This window comes from Prionailurus bengalensis, chromosome C1 (genome assembly GCF_016509475.1).
Source record: "Prionailurus bengalensis isolate Pbe53 chromosome C1, Fcat_Pben_1.1_paternal_pri, whole genome shotgun sequence".
Lineage (NCBI taxonomy): Eukaryota > Metazoa > Chordata > Mammalia > Carnivora > Felidae > Prionailurus > Prionailurus bengalensis.
The window spans coordinates 135,377,566-135,395,388 of NC_057345.1; the positions used below are offsets into that span (position 1 = coordinate 135,377,566).

A 17,823-nucleotide genomic window follows, 5' to 3' on the forward strand; every position below is an offset into this window, starting at 1 on the left:
AAGGATATAAATTAGCTGAAGACTTCCTCATTCTTTGATTTTATAAGCAGAGAAAGCCTTTGAATATAGTTTCCAAAAGAGACAAGAAATGGGTGTGGCTTAAAGGGATAGGTGTATTTCAGCACAAAATGAGTATCAGCTTATTTTTTAACTTCAAAATACTACCATGAAATCTCATCCTTGAACTAGTGCTATGTTTATAAGTTTTAGTTTCCACTCTTCAGAAGTTCAGTCCAATAAGCAATATAATACTCTAAGAAAAGATTTGTTTGAGGAAGAAACAGAAATTAGAACATGGAACTAAAATATATTTACATACAAGGCCCTGCGGGATCAGCTGCCTCTCTTCAGGTTGCAAATATATAGTACTGTGCACCGTGGCACTTTCTATCTTCTGTGTTCTCCCTGCAGTCACCCTTAGCCCAATATTTTCAGCCATGAGAAGAAAGTGTCAAATTTTGACTTTGCTTTCTTGATTCTGGAATATATTCACGAAACAAGAAAGTAACTGCCACAGAAATACCTAGAAGAAAGTCTAGTACGTTAGTTTCCTAGAAATGGTTTCATCTGTGAAAATAGCATGTTTTCCTGTGTCATAGAGCAACTGAAGGTTATCATGTGTACCAAACGTGGAGAATTATCTTTATTATCAAGATAACACATACTCATTACAGGAAATTTGGAAAACAAATTTTAAAAATGAAAGAAAATCATCCATACTGCTCTTCAAAGAGAACTTCTGGTTAATATTTTGGTATGTTTTCTACTAGGCTTTTCAATAAACTATTTAGTAAAGACACATAATTATGTGGTATCTAAGCAATTATACAAGCTTATTTTAAATTGTCTCTTATAACAGATTATAAAAGTAATAAATATTTATTGAGGCTAACTTGAACAGAAAAGTAAAAAGAAGAAAATTAAAATCACTCTAAATTTCATCACCATATTCTGGGGATATTTCTTTCTGACCTGTTTGCTTGACATTTTTTCCCTAGCCTACTTAGATTCTTTAAAAAAAAAAGTATGTCACGTAGGAAAATTCATATACAATCCCTATTACTACTTGATTTGTCAGTCTTTATCACTTCAACTGTCCCCAGACTCAGTTTTTTCAACACAATTATTATAGATACAAAACATGTTTACCAAAGAGTCTTAGCAATGGGAGTAAACATTCTGCTGTTCTCTGAGGCTTTGATTATTAAAAGGGGAAGAGAGGTCTTGTTTAGTAACTCTCCAGTGTGATGTTCCAATAAGGGTGTTTGCTAGCACATGCCAGGATTGACTAGCACCAGTCACCATTTCAAATGGTCATCATATGTCCCCAGAGCTTTCACCTGAACTGTGAAGAGAAGACCACTCTTGGTCTGAGAATGAAACAGAAGCCAAAGAGAAATAATCCAATAGTGTCTTCTGAGTTTTGGGTCCAAACTAAATAGATACTTAGTTTTGTTTATAATGTCTCTATTTTTGAGTTACAAATTTTGATTCATCACTTGGTACGCTTACATAAACCTTCCAGTAAACTTTTCAAGAAAACAGTGCTATTATAAATCTCTGCATGAATGAGAATGTCTTTCTGTTGTTCTAACATGCAAAAGATAACACGAGAGTTTTGGGGCCACGATTTTCATCCTATAAACAGTAGATATTGCTTTGTTTTACTTTAGAATTTAGGGAAATAAGTCTTAGGAAAGTCTGAGGAAGTTTACTTTGTCTTCTTTTTGTTCGAATACATGTAGCATTATCCTTGATCTGTATCACTTCAAAGCTTTGCCAAAATACGTCTAGGTAGCGTCTTTACTCAGTCGAGTTTTCTTAGAATCTGGCCATCATTTTAAATATTCAGATAGTGTTGTTGTTGTTGTTTATTCTCAGAATTTTGCTTTAATTTTGCCTTGATTATTGTATAGCTTTCAAATGTTCTGGTTTCTCCCTCAAGGATACTTACAAATCATAGTCTCTCAATTCTCTGACTTCCAACATGTCTTTTTCCTATCATTTTTTTCATTTCCACATTCTGGGGAAGCTTCTCTAGTTTGGCATCCATATCACTGAATGGAATTTTTGGCGGTTGAAAAAAAAGTACTTTGCATTCTTAGTTTTCCCACTGTCTTTCTCCTCACTCTCTCCTTGCCCTCTTATCCTGTCCACCCTATTCATCTTTCCATCTTACCCTACTCTCTCCTTATGGAGGCCTGCTGCTCCTTTTCATTCGAATCTTTGATGTTTCAAATTCTATTGAAGGTGCTAAATAGTTTCCTATTTGTCTCATGGTCATTGTGAAAGTTCTGCGCTTCTGAGCATTGTTCTCTTATCTGAAATGAGTGTTTTTAAAAGTCATGCACTGTGGTAAATTTTGTTGTGTTTAGTCATCTCAAAAGGTGAAAATGTAACCAAACACACATATTGCCTTTTACCCGCTGCCTCATTTTGAGTCAAATCCTTGTCTTGGAGCTATGCCCAAATGACAAATTGATAACCATAGCTCTTATATGAATTCTTACCTAGCATATTTAGTATCTTATGGCCCCACCACCTTGATATCGAAGATCCTCTCCCACTATATTCCTTAACTCACTCAACTCTCAAAGATGAAATACATAAATAAAACATTAGAATTCGAAGAATTTATTCCTAACAGAATTTTTACCAGTCTCCATCCCTCCTACATTTTACATATGGGATGACAGTGTCTGTTGTAATCTGTGCCATGATCAGAGCATCCTTCCTGCCTTCCACTCTCAGACTCCTCAGTTATTTTATGAAAACCACTATCTCCAAATTATTACAGGTGAAAAAGGAGTCCTGGTCTATAGTTAGAATGGGAGAGGACTGGTGAGAAAGGAAATAGAGAAAACAGTCACACTACTCAACGGGATTAGCTCTGTAGAACGGAGAGTGCTGCCCAGTGTTTCAGGTTGGCATAGACCTTGAAACTGATTTTGAGACCAGACAGTTGAAGAAAGAGAAGGACGTATCTGTTTCCAGAAAGTCAAGCTCTCTGGTTCAATAGCTCCATAGCTCAGGTGGTCCCACCACCTGGCATTTTCCAATTAAATTCAATCTGTCTTCAAGGAAATTATCCTTAGTTCCTTGACACCATGTTGATTGGCAGCTCCTGTTTCTTTTAGGAACTCTAGTCTGTTTTCTTTGTGTTCAAGCAGAGTTAGTGACAGGTTCCAAGAGGTGGTTAGGTGTTGCCAACCAGATGCCACTTTAAACCAAAAGTCAAGATTTGCATCACCTCTTTTTACAGGATATCACATTGAAAGTTGCATTCAAATTCTCCTTTGGAGTGTGACCTCTGCCTATGACTTCTCCTTTACATTTGCGTCTTTACCTGGAAATGGAAACAGGCCTCAGAGGAGGATATTTATTTTTAGTCCTGCCATTTGCAAGGCCCTTTGAACTTCTAAAAAGATGCTTAGAATGACAAATGTAAATCAATCATGTATCATCATGATAGATTTCAAAGTATTATTTTTCCATCTGGGGAATTTTTCTTTTCATTATCTAAATTACACCTTCGTTCTTCATAAAGAGAATTTTGGACTTTACACTATAGGAAAAAAAAAGTTGCTATTGGCTTGAATTGCTGGTAAGGTGGTGTGCGAATGGCCTCAAGTTATACATTTGCAGAGGAAATATCATCCAGATGCTCAAGTCAGCCTTTTCTTGGCAGACAACTAAGAACCACACCGAAACGGAGTTTAAAATCTTTAACAAAGGAATTCCACAATCTCTTACCTTTGGAATGGACATTAATTAAAAGAAACAGTCATATCCCCTGTGATCAGAGTTTAACTACTATTAATCAGAGTTCACCACACAATTAACACTTTGAACTGATTAGCAAATGGAAATCATAGCAAGAAATTTTGAGGTTAGGTTAGTGACTGGATGTATTCTCTTACCCAAATCGCTGTACCTCATCTTTTCAAAGGCAAAAAAATTAAGCACTCACTCCAGTCATAACGAACTGGGCAGATTTTGTTTTTGGTGAGGTGTTTGCCGTTACATATTGCACATAATGTATGGCACTGTTAGGAGGAAAAAATTGGAGTCAAAGTGGCTGGAAAGTTAGGTCTGCTCTGTAGCACTGTGAGATTGTTGACATCTGCCGAGGTTGGAGCGCTCAGTAAGCAGGAAATGGGGTGTCACTCTGAGTGGTAGTTTACCATTATCCTGGCATCCTAATGAAGTGTCTGCAGTGCACAGAGCTTCTGGATGGCATCTTAACGCACGGCTAAGCAAAAGCACTTCTCTCCCTGTCACTGTCATCCATCTGCCTGCACCCTACTGTAGCCAATGGGATGGAACCATGCTACAATGTGCTATAAGCCATTTAGAGTTGCACATTGCATAATCAGTCCCATCAAATATGTAAAAAATGGCTATTATTGGTTATTTTCCTCAAACTCTGGCACCTGGAGTTTGATACATTAAAGTTAAACTTTCCGAGGGCTGTTTATGCTATTAATTCCACTTTCCCTCTACTGTCTAAATGGGAATGAGTCTTAAGTCCTCATTGTCTTAAGTCCTGTTAATGGATTGAAAGAGTTGTATGAATATTCATTAAAAACTTCACTGTGCATCACACTTGGTGAATTCATCAATTTACAATATAATGGAATGGTCATTTTCTTTGAGATAACCATTTTTAAGAAAAGGACAAAGAATAAATCAAGTCAAATCACAGATTGGTTGTTTTCGTCTTAGAGCACATTATTTAGTTTGCAGTGATTGTCTGAGGTCTTTCAATAGATTTCTTTAAAGGCACAGTGTATTTCACCAAGCACGTTTATGTTTTTAAGCTAGTTTTGTCAATACCGATGATTAATTTTGTTGCTCTAACATTACCTCCGATGAAATTCAAATGCAGTGGAAGGGAGGATGTCTGTTATTAGGTGTCATAAGTAGAGTAGGGTGTGTGTAATCCTCCGGAAACTTCTAGATTGACCGTGTCTGGTCCTCCAGAGCAGCTGGGCTCTCATGGCAAGAATTGGAGTGGTAAGATGGCCACAAAGTTGAGAAGGAGCTTTCTGCAATAGGCAGGGGCAAAAGGAATCTGCCAAATTGGGGGTGGAGGGCGTGGGGGTGGGGTTAGACAAACAAGAGGGCACCACATAATTCGGTTGCATCAGGAATTTTTCGCAGACATTAAAACTATGGTAAACATACCAGCGGGGAGGCTTGCACTGCGGCACAGTGGGAAGCTGAAAGCGTCTGCCCGCGCTGTGCCTGGCTCGAACCACTGCTAGAAGTCTCCGACATTCATTAGCACTCAACGATTCACCCAGTTCCCCAGAAAAGGAGAAAAATCCAAGCAGCAAAGCCCCTGGCTAATTATTGGAAGCACTCCCAGGTTGCAGTGTTGGGGGGGGGGGGGGGAGGCAATAATGGCAGGAAAATGTTAAACTAGAACAAAAGAGTCATTCTGAAATAGAATAAAAAAGCTTGTTTGTTTGTTTGTTTGAAATCAGTGTAGCCTTTTTCTGATTGGTAAGGCAGTGTGTTGGTATACTGGACCACTGCTTTCCAATGAAATCTTAGAAGACTGAACCAAAGTGTGCGCAACTCATCTTAAGCAGTAAAAGGACACGTTAATTTCACAAATGACCTCCTCCAACCACCCCCTCCTGCGCCACACCCAAATTTATGCAAGCATGTCTGGCAGGTTCCTGAAACAGAAACTGTTTCCTTTGGAAGAAATGCAGAATAATATAAAAATTAATGTGTAACCAAATGTAACAAGGGCAGCAAATGAATGCACTTCAGTGCAAAATATTGCACATCAGGTTAGTTTCTATCACACCCCTTAAGGAATGGAGTTATTTGGGGGGGGGGGGAAATATATATATATATATATATATATATATATATACGTATATATTGGTTTTATCAAAGGGAGAGTGGTCTGCTATTGATGCCCATAAACATTTAAAATGGTAATTTTTTTAATGGAATGATAGGTGTTTATTTTTTGCTAAATTCAGCCTTGGGAATCTGGTTTCTTCATTCATATCCCCCCAGCTGCTGTCAGCATTACAGCACATCGGCTTTCCTTCATGTGCGAATATTTCTCCAGAACTCATTTGCAAAAGAGCCGAAGCAATATTAAAACACCACATCCAAGCCTCTTTTAAACACACAAAGAAATGGGAAAACACATCAGAACTAGACCATTGAGAAAATCCTCCTTTCAAATTTACTGTTTGCTTCACATGCTAGTATAAAATATCCCACAAAGTCCCGTTTGTGATCCATTTGAAACAATCTTGATTTGCTTAAATTGTCACATTCTTCTTGCACATTTCTTCCTAAATGCAAAAATGGCAAGGAGTTCTCCTCCCTCTTCATTATAAAAGTGCAGAATTTCTGGCTTGTTTATTCCTAATGGAACACTTGAGAAAGAAGAAAATATATAAATATCTCTTTCAGAAGATTAGTTGTCTCAATCTTTTTAAAAGAGAGGATTTGTTCATTTCTTCCCCATGGTAAACAACTTGGGCTCTTCACTGCAATTTTCCATTGTCAAATTAATGCATTTCACTTCAATGACTTGGTCTCATGGTTCTAAAACATGGTACCTTTTAATATCCTCATTTCTTCTATATAATATGTTAACTTAAATGATTAGGACATAGATAAGGATAGAACCCAAGCATCTTTTTAAACAAATTTGTTGGCGGAAACTTCTACCCCATTGTAACGTGCTAAAACAAAATCTGAGCAGTGTCACAATCTGGCAAAATAAAAGTATTATTTTCTCCCCCTGAGAACACATTTCCAAGCTAAGGATTTCAGGCAAGAGATGGCATTAGTGTTTTGAAGGTTTCAAATCAAGCGTCGGAAATTTTGTTTGATCTACTGGTAAATACTCTATTGGCAAGGTCAGGAACAGAAAAAGTCTGCCCACCAAGACAGAAAGGAGAATAAGCATTTGAAACAACAACAACAACAACAACAACAACAGCAAAAGTAGACCGTTTATCAATGTCAATTTCTAAAAGTACTGGCCAGTCCCTTCCCAGAATGTGAAGGAAAGTCCCCTAACTATAATAAAAGTATCTCCATATGTTCACCTACTGTCTACCTAGTTCCTCAAAAATTATATTAAGGGTATTAATGAAAAAAATGGCTAATATTTTCAAGAAACTATAAAGAGAGAGAAAGAGATGGAGAGGAAAGCAAGCTGTGGCAAAAAACCTGGGCTCAGCAGCTTTCTGGGGGAAATGGTGAAATGTGACTATGTGATTTATAATGAGAAAAGGTATCTACAACATACAATTTTCTACCTAGCTGCAAATAATAATTCATAGTGATGTCCCTTCCAGATAAAAGACCTTTGCTATGTAGGACCCATGTGGTAAAATGATCATGATAAATGTCAGACCAGTGCAGGTAACGGCTTTACAAACCATTAAGATTAGCTGGCTCTTTTTTCCGATGATAACAGTAACCATGCTGTGACTCTATGTGGTAATAATATCTCAGTCCTGATAAATGCCAGAGCCAGGCAGAGGTGTTTATCATTCCCAGTTCAGAAATGCTGACTAAAGTTACCACATGTTGCCTGTTTTTCTTCTTTTACAATAAGTCTCACAATTAAAAAATAAAGCTGAATCATAAAATTATTTTATTCCCCCTTTCTTAAAGGATTGTGATGCTTGTGCTATTAACTCTCCTCTGTTCTCAGTGTCACTGTGTGGCCATGTCAAATGGATTGGCTGGAAAAACAGTTCACCTACCAAGCACTAACTCCTCTTCAGAGGTCTTTTGCTCAAAATGAATAGTTACGGATAAGTTTAATATGCTTTTTTTAAAGAAATTTACATTTAACCTAAAAGACGGGGAAAATATTTTTTTAGTTCACATTTTTCTTAATTGTGTGACAAGTCCTAGTTGTTTTTAAGTGAGATTTTTAAATCCCCTAGAAATAGTTTAATTCACCTACCAGTGGAAAGAGGTAGACACATATTAAAAACTTCAAATCTAGAAAAGTATTTGTAAGATTTCTACCCTCATGAAAATGTACAAAGATAATGCTTAATATAAATAGCTACTTGAATAACTTGAAAAGAATTACTGGTTTATGATTAGAAAGATGTCAAATGACTCAAAACGGTAACTCGTGTGTGTGTGTGTGTGTGTGTGTGTGTGTGTGTATGTTTTAAGCTTGTAAAAGCAGATATGCTTGAATAAGTATAGTTTAAAGAAAATTCTCACAGGAGAACTGAATTTCAAAGAAATAAACTAGCGAGCTTTATTTTCTCAGCACAGACTATCGCCTGAGGATGAATTAGTATCATTTGTAAGTTACAGAAATATACTTGGCCACCATGACACCTCCAAAATTACTTTGAAAACAAGAAATTCTAGGGAGGACAATACAATCACACTTTTTCCCGTAAAGTTCGCTACTGGGGTGTCAGCCATTGCTTTCCCCTTCAATTCACACAAAGAGGGCGTTGCTGCAAAATTCAAGAAGTGGTGTTCGAGAGACAGGTTTAAGTTGGTGAATTTTAGGAAACGCTTCATCCTATAACTAGTTGCACCAAAGCAATAATACCCTTTATTAAAAGTTACTACTGGGGTGCCTGGGTGGCTCAGTTGGTTAAGCCTCTAACTTCAGCTCAGGTCATGATCTCCCGGTTCATGGGTTTGAGCCCCCCATCAGGCTCTGTGCTAACAGCTCAGAGCCTGGAGCCTGCTTTGGATTCTGTGTCTCCCTCTCTCTCTGCCCCTTCCTCTCTCTCTCTCTCTCTCAAAAAATAAATGAACATTAAAAATTTTTTAAGGTACTATTAAAACTTGAATACTTTTTTCCAAATTTGCCCTCAATGTAAGGTCAATGCACCTGATGTGCCTAGAATAACATGGGTATAGTCACATGAAAAAGTAAAGGTGATTTAATTACTTGCCTGAATGTATTTGGGGGAATGTATAAAGAAGTTAAGAATAATAATTCTAAGTCCTTCCGCAAATAATTAAATAAAATTTTACATTTGTTGATTTAGTGTTAGGTACATATCTCAATTATTTTGAATTTTTTGGTATAAGGAGCTAACACTTCAGAAACAATATGAGTTTAACAATCAGTTTAGAGGGCCCCTTCAGTCAGAAGAAACATGTAAACTTCACTGATCCTGACATTATGATATGTCTTAAATTTAAATATCTCTAATGTCATATTGTGTATTACATCTGCCCCCCAGGGTTGTCAAAGGACAGAAGACAAGAATCAACTTTGTATCTGCCACAGGTTTGCACGTAGCACTTAATTAATATTTTTTTCTTCAACCATGTACACATGTCTATGTTTAACACTCTAAAAAAATTATTTAAGAACTAGGTTTTTTTTCTTTCAGCTTTCTAATTAACTTCTTTAATTTTCTAATTCTTCATTGCCAGAGAATAAGAGTAGAGACGGAGAGAGATCAAGGTTGCACTTGACAAGGTTAGGTTTGCTCCTAAAGGCCAGCCTCCTCCTGCACAATAACCAGAAATGGCCTCTGGAAATGATACTAAAGTAGCCACCATGCTGAAGCTTTCCTCGCAGGTTATGGAATCCATGGACTTATGGCAATCAGTTAGCCATAGTATTTTCACTACTGACATTTATTAGCTATGGAGAGTTATTTCATCTTTAAAATTATTCCTTAAAGCCTTCTTTATTCAAAAATCAGACAAAATATTAACATCTCTTGGAAGGAGAAACTCGGCATACAAGTGTGCCAGGGCGGTGATTCATTCTAATTCTCAGGCAATCCGCACGAGAGAGAGACAGAGGTCTTACCTGAGGCCAGTGTTCAGTTCCTGGTGCATCTTTCGTGCCCTGCAAGTTACATACCTCCGTTCTCAAGTTGAACTGTTCTGACATAGATTATCATCACCCAAAGTCAAACTTACCAGGTATCTGCAGGCATTGAGAATGTGCCTTCCTTTTAATTAAATACAAAACAAGGCTTTTCTGGTTCAGAGGGAGATGGCTAGTGGGGTGGTTAGAATCTTAAAAAAATTGCAACTGCCAACCACAGGTTAGCCTGAAGCCATGGTTATTCCTAGTTTATGATATAATGACACTTCTATTTATGATACAATGTATCTACTTATGAATTATGACCAAACACTCTTTGATAATGGGCATGATTCTGAGGACTTAGAAAGATATCACATATTATAGGCTGTTCCTGTTTTTAGGAAAAGGTACTAAAGATTAATATTTATGGCTTTGTATGATTTTGGAAACAGCCTTGAACTATGAGCAATCATGTGCCAACCCTGAGAGAGAGGATGATTCAAAAGAAAGATTTTCATTGGAAGAGGACTTACATTTAATAAGCACTCGTTATCTGTGCATTGATGTGCACCGAAATGTTTAATTCTACAAACAGTCCTATGGGGTATGGGCTTTTTGGGGTTTTGAAGAATGGGAAGCATCAAAAATTCAAACAACGTATCATATGTTTCCCCAAATCATATAGCAGAATAAAATTCTCACCGAGTTCTTTCAGACTTCTTCATGGTATATGGCTTCTGTTATTTTATAACATGAATTTGAAGTATATGTTTATTTGAGTCCATCTGTGAGTCCTGGATTTGCCCTCACATGCTTCTCCCTAAAGTAAATGTAAGTTACTTAAAGAAATTTATCAGGCAATTATCATGACTTGGATGATTCCTCAGCATCTACCTCAAGTTTTATAATTAAAAGGCATGTCCTCAGAGATTTGTATTCAGTTGTAGGGTACAGTAACACATAAAATGTTATCTGATGATACTCATTCTTCCTATAAGCCAGGGCAGTCTCTAAACTCTGAAATGGTCATGATACAAAAAATTATGAATCGAATAGAAACTCAATTGCCTTCTTCCAAATATGGCCCTAATGTATAAGAGACTACCATCTTTTTCTTACAGGATGCATTATACATTCCAGAATAACTTTAAGGAACAGAACAGCTGTGATAATTGCTGACCTTTTTAAAACAAAGGGGTACAGTTGTCCTTTAAGAGTTACAGATAAATAGAATGAGTAGTACTACCAATATATTGGCTGCTGAGAGAATCTGGTCTTTTCTTCCTCTGGGTGAACCCACATAACAAAGAAGACTTAATTTTGGAAAATGATTTAACATGTGGCTATAAATAACTTAAGAATAATAAATGCATGGATGATAAGGCCAGAAAAGTGTCCAGAGGTCGCCAGGTCCAGGGTTCTGCACTGCACAGAACTCTTTCAATCATTGTATAACTTTATCTTATCTCTTTGCAGAAAAGGCATTTGGTTTTAAATGTCCTTGTTTTAGTAGCAACATTTCATGCAGATAAATGTAAATGTAACTCTCATAAACTATATTTTTAAAAAATGTGTCCTCAAAACCATGAATCAGGGCAAAACTATAAAGCCACATCCTTATCATAACATTAAAGTCTATTTCACATCACGTAGAAGCTGTTACTTCTCTAAGTAGCCTGGAGTTGTTTTTCAAGAAGTTCATTTACAACAGAGTTTCACGTAGTTTGAGAATATGGGGCCAGGTGGGTGAGGGATAGGCATTAGGAAGAAATCGTTTCCAATTTTACTATTTTAACACAGACATGTAAGTTATACGTATTTTTACATAGACATTTCTTGCCACCCAACAGTGGCAACAATGAAGCGCTACAGAAAGGTTTTGTGTGCAGTTAGAGAGGAGGTTACGTTCACAGCTTACAGACTGGTGAGGCAGTTGGGATATGGTTAGAGAACTAAAACAGAGGTAGTATAAAGCATAGAGTAAATACAAAAATAAGTCATACAGGAATGAGGTTAGGGGCAAATGTGAGGGAAAGGGTGGAGAATTTATGGAGTTGCTTGTTACTGGAAAGATTTTGCAGAAGTCTCACAATTTACCTAAGAGATTCTCTAATTCTCCATAAAGAAGCAGTTCTCCCCTTCCCTTAGGTCATAATGTAAAAAAAAGTCAGAGGTATCTTAAAGTCTTCTCAAAACTCTCAATACTTTACAATAACGAGAAACCATATGCTGAAGGAGGAATATTAATAGAAAATGCTGTGTTTCAGTGCTCACTGAATCAAATGAAGACGGGTGACACATCTTTAGTAAGCTGTATATGAATCTTAGCTCGTTAACCAGTCCTGTATTATGTATGTGGATTCCAATTCCTTATATGACACGTCAATAAACCAGATCTGAAAAGATGTCACTTCAATTTTAATGTATCCAATTGTATTTTTAGATGTTCCTCCACTTAGAAGTATTTGCGTTATTTCCTGATTCTACAAGCTATGAAAGAGTGGGTGTGGTATTGATTTGAAGGGGAAACCACTGCTTTCCTATAACCTTTTCAAAGATTTTGTTCTGCTTATGTTGTAAGGAAAGCAAATTTCTCTTCCTTAGTAATACTCCAGTTCTCTCTGAACCATTGTTCACTTCCCCCTCCAGTACTTAAATATAACATAGCCACACAATGCGTGAACCACTATGCAATTGTGCAATTTCTCAAGTATGTGTGAACGTAGAGAAAGAGAAAATATTCCTATGAAGTAGCCTTCGTGTAGAATGCTTCTTATAGGCAGATGTGGGAACCACCATATACTTTTATAAGGATTCTTAAATGTAACTGAATTTCTCACCGATCCGATCATCAGTCCCTGTTGATCACAAAGTATCTAGTGTGCTGTGAAATGTCAGGCTACCATGGCAATTGTATTGTCACCAACGGGCAGCAACTCAGTTCGAGTACTGGCAACTGCACTTTGGATGACCACTACAACCAGGTAGAATGCTTACTGCTGAAAATAAGACATGAACCAGACACAGCATGGGCCTCAAAAAAGGGGTGACTATTTGTGGGTGAATAAAGGGGTGAGAAAGGGGTGAATATTTGTGGAGTATGTACTTTTTACTAGTCATTATGCTAGGTACATTGCATACTATCTTGTTTAATCCATAAAACTAGCCTTTTAGATATTATTCAAAGAAAGTGAGAAACTTGTCCAAGACCACACAGATGATAAAAAGCCGTTGCAGAATTCAAACCAAGGTCAGTGTATTCTAATCCATGTCCAGGTTTTTCATTTGTTCGATAATTCTGTCTTCATTCATTTAACCCTCTATGTGCCAGTATAAAATCTGTCCAGCTTTATAGGAAAATTCCCAGCTTAATGGGAGAACTTAAAAGGCATTCAAGCCATGGAAACACCATGTGGAATGTTGTATAAATAGAATGTCCTAAGTGCAAAGGAACACACAAGAGAGAGAACTGACTCTGTCTCGGGCAGTTCATAGTTCTTCTACCTGATGGTTAAACAAGCTTATTAAAGTTTTAATTCCGGCTCAAGCACCATGGCAGTGACCTTGAAAATGTAAATATTTCTGATTAAGCAACCCCCAACGTTTCTTAAACCTGAGTCATATGTTCCCTGTAAAGCTGAGGTTTGCTGTTAGATGTAGCCATTTTAGGCCACCATGCACCTAATCGTCTGTCAAACTTAACTTATGACTGCTCCTTCTGTCCCCAATGTCAACTGGTTGCTTTTTTGGAGACTCTGATGCTGACCTGATTATTATGATGGCGAGAGATCTCAGTGAAATTGGAAATTTCCTCTCCTCTTCCTTCCTCTCCTCTCCCAATATCATCTTTATTGCTTGAACCAAGTAGTTCACCAGGTCCTCAGGTAAATGATACCTACTAGCATCATACCAACTATGCAGAATGTGTCCACCTCGTGAATATGTAAATGCGTGTATATTTGTAGATGTATGTATATATATGTATTTAGATGTGAATTATATATAATCATTGGTGTGTGGTATCAGCTTCAGATGACTAAACACAAAGTATCCAAGTATCCCTAAGAGCTCTGTCCTGGACATACTACACAAATTTCACTCTCCTCTTTATTGAGCTGTTTTACTTACTTTTTTCTGAGTTAGTTATATCCCACAGCCTCCAGCTGGTCCTATGTAGCATCACATTGTCTTACCATCATTGAGCAACAAGGGGGCTTTCTACCCTTTCGGCAGAAAGATTGTATCTGCTGTATTCCATGATGCTGCAACTGGCTTTTCTTTTTCTTTCTCTCTCCTTTTTTATTTTTGTAATTTCTCTCTCTCTCTCTCTTCCCCTTTGTCTCTTTCATTTGCAGTTGTTTAATCTATATTATGTTGGAACTCTTCTAAGAATAACTGCAATTTTGAAAGCTCTAACTGTGGGAGGCATTATTTATAGGCCTTTGTGGTTTTGGGAGGAAGAAGAAAAGTTTCCAAGCAGAGTTCTACTAGGAAGATTGCCCCCCACTCCACTGTTGCCAAATACCATCTTTTGCAGGATATTTTCCTATAATTCCTTATTAAAAGTTTCTTTTGCAACAGTATACTTAAAAAAAAAAAGAAAAACCTGCCAGCTTCTGAACTAACTCTTTCTTACCCTACTCTGTAAAGTTTATATACCTCATAACAGGTGATAATGAATTGGGCTTTTAGAAGCACTTTGTATTAGGAATTGTGTTTGGCTTTAGTATCAGAGACTCATCTTCAAAGCCTTTGGTCCAATCTGGCTGATTTTCTTACGTTAAAGAAACCCAGAGACTGTACAGGACTGATTTGACTCCTTCACAGATTCAGAGAAACTTCTTCCAGCTGAGTGGAGTCAATTCTCAAGGTCATTTGATGGTACAACCATTCCATTTACATTTTGAGGAGCAGAAAGGTAAAAAGGCTAAAAAGCTAAGTCAGCTCCTGGCACATGGCCTCTCCAGAAGTTCTATCACTTTGACTGAAGTCTCATTGGCCTGATGTGGTCACATGTTCACTCCAGCTGCCAAGGAGGTTGGGAAAGGAACTCTTTTAGTAGAGTATACAGCCATCCCCTCAACAATGGATTGTCTTGCCAAGAAGAAGAGAATAAATATTGGGTGGATGTGTGCCTTACATATTATTCTTCTATATCGTCTTTTCCAACAGTGACCTCTTAAGGATCACCAGGAGCTCTGTAAGTTAGAGACAGAATATAGAAAGTAAAGGTACCTAAGTCAATTTGCATAAAGTATTTAAGTTGAATAAGTAATCACAGTTCAAAGTCCTGGTTAAAATTATGGTAAGATGAATTCCCTAGATGCTAAGTAAGTCAATTCTTATTATGCCATCCATGCCCTTGAAGGAAAAGAGAAACAAAATGAAAGAAAGCAATCTAGGCGGTATGTAGTTTTAAACAACCTACTATATTTTTGAAAATATATGTGACTAGGTATTATGCCTTCAATTTTTAATGTTTGCATATTTTAATTTTATAGCAAAAAAATCTCTTAGGGAGAAAAGATAACATAGAAGAAATTTTAAAAAATTATTTACCCTTCCACAAAATCAAGTGAACAATAAAATATTGGTAATTTAATCACATTTTGTGTCCTCATCTTTTCATTTCCTATTGCTGCTATAACAAGTTATCACAACCCAGTGGCTTCAGACAACACAAACATATTATCTTACACTCATGAAGGTCAGAAGTCTGAAATCTGTCTCGCTGGGAAAAATCGAGGTGTTGGCACACCTGTGCTTCTTCTGGGGACTCTCTTTCCTTGACTTTTACAGTTATTAGAGGCTATCTTCGCTCCTTAGCCCATGGCTTTTCATCAAATAGCCACTTATTTTTCTGTTTCCATTGATACATCATCTTTTTTCTCTGACTCTGATCCTCCTGCTTTTCTCTTAACCACCTTTGTGATTTTACTGGACCTACCCAGATCATTCCGAAATAACCTCCCCATCTCAGAGTCCCTAATTGAATCACATTGGCAAAGTCCCTTTTGTCATAGAAGGCAACATATTCACAGGTTTCAGAGATGAGGGCATGAACATCTTTGGAGAGCCGTTATTCACCCTACTGTGTCTTATAAAACAGTAAAGAATTTATAAAACTGATTCAATAACTGATCTTAACAAGAAGACTATGTCAAAGCTACGCTGTTGCTGCTTGGTATTACTATGATCTACATCACAGTCAAACTAAAAAAAAACTTCATGATAAGGACGTTGAATACACCTATTCTCTCTGGTTGCTGATTAGGACTTTATGTTGCTACATCTTACTCCAAAGTTCTCCTAAGAAAATTCCCTCATGCACCTATAAAATCTCTTTTTTTTTTTCTAACCTTCCTTTTATTTATTTATTTTTCAGAAAAGCAAGACTACAACACAAGAATTGAAACTATAAAGTCTCTTGTGCAAAAACTCCCTCCACCAAATCGTGACACCATGAAAATTCTCTTTGGACATCTAACTAAGTAAGTTGTAAGGGGTTCTGATTGGGTCATCGTGTTCTCGTTTCTTATATAGTAGTATTGAATTTCACATCTCTCAGACAAGATTTTCCAAATGTATCTATCTCAAATTTTCCCCTTAGCCAGTGTAAGTCTTCCTGAAGAAGTTGGAGAATGTGCTAAAGGTAGGAAGGAGAACCTATAAAAGGAACTTTTAAAATAATTTATTTTTCCTGGTCTTTTCAGCAAGTAGATACTTGCTCATCTATTGTCATAACCTTAACCACAGCCATAGGATGGACTGTCTTCATTGTCTAGTGTAATGGGAAGAGCATGAAATAATTCAGAACTGAGTGCAAAACAAAGCTTCATCATGTAGCAAGTGCTATGACCACGAATAAGTTACTTACACTGTCTGAAATTCAGTTTCCTCATTTGTAAAACATTGATTCATATTGGCAAGGTGCCATCCATGTAAAAAGTTAAGAGAAGAGTATTGAAGGCAAAAAAAAAAAAAAAAAAAGAAAGTGTAAATACCCAGAGACCCACAGAGCTTGATGTATTTGAAAAGCAGGAAGCAAGCCAGAATAGTCAGAGCTTAATGAACTAGAAGGATGGTGGTAGGAGTTAAGGTCCTAGCCATTAGATCAACTGGTATCAGATCACATAGGTTCTTGTGGGCCTCAGTGAGAGATTTGGATTGTATTCTAAATGCAATGAAAAACTGGGGCATCTGTGTGGCTCGGCCTGTTGAGCGTCCAACTCTTGATTTCAGATCAGATCATGATCCCAGGGTCATGTGATCAAGCCCCATGTTGGGCTTCGTGCTGAGCGTGGAGTCTGCTTAGGATTCTCTCTCTCTCCCTCTGCCCCTCCCCCCAGCTCATGCGCGCTCTCTCTCTCTCTCTGTCTTTCACCTCTCTCTCTAAAAAATTAATAATAATAAAATAAATAAATACAATAAAAAAAACATAAGGAGTGCTAAATTGAGGGAATATAAAAGATCACTCTGGCTGCCATGTGGAGAATTGATTTGTAAAATGGAAGCAAGGAGACCTGTACGGAGGCAACCATGGAGTCCAGGCAAGAGGTAATGATGGCTTATGTGGAGTCCCTAAAGAGATATATTGGTGATAGGTCAGGTTGGATCTGCTGCTGGTCAGAATACAGCTGGAAAAAGAAAGGAGAAAGCAAGTGTGCCTCCTAGGATTTGGGCTTAGGCACATGAAGAAATGGTAATACTACACAGATGGGTTGAATAAGAAGAGCAAACTAGAAAGCTCCATTTTGGACATGTTAAGTTTGATATGACTGGTACTCATTTGCTCTCTTTTAACACCTTCTTCAGATAAGACAGAGTGCAATACAAGTGATGAGGTTTTACCTTTTGCCATACATATAGTAATGTTGATGCCTGATAGAGTGTCAAATAGATTGGACTGTTTTGCTTTTGTGAGATTAAATCTCCTTAATCATCCATTCCTTGGGTTGAGTCATTCCTACAGATTATTCAACCAATCCATTACATGCTTTTTACTTGTAAATTTA

The 17,823-nt window shown here is 37.2% G+C and overlaps 1 protein-coding gene across 1 annotated transcript in view; it reads left to right on the forward strand.

Moving 5' to 3' along the window:
• The window catches only part of ARHGAP15 (Rho GTPase activating protein 15), a 620,330-nt gene that overhangs the window by 541,223 nt on the left and 61,284 nt on the right, over positions 1 to 17,823 (forward strand). Inside the window, exon 13 of the mRNA XM_043576628.1 lies at positions 16,194 to 16,299. Within this exon, the coding sequence (XP_043432563.1) occupies positions 16,194 to 16,299 (106 nt within the window). The remainder of the gene's footprint in view (positions 1 to 16,193; positions 16,300 to 17,823) is intronic.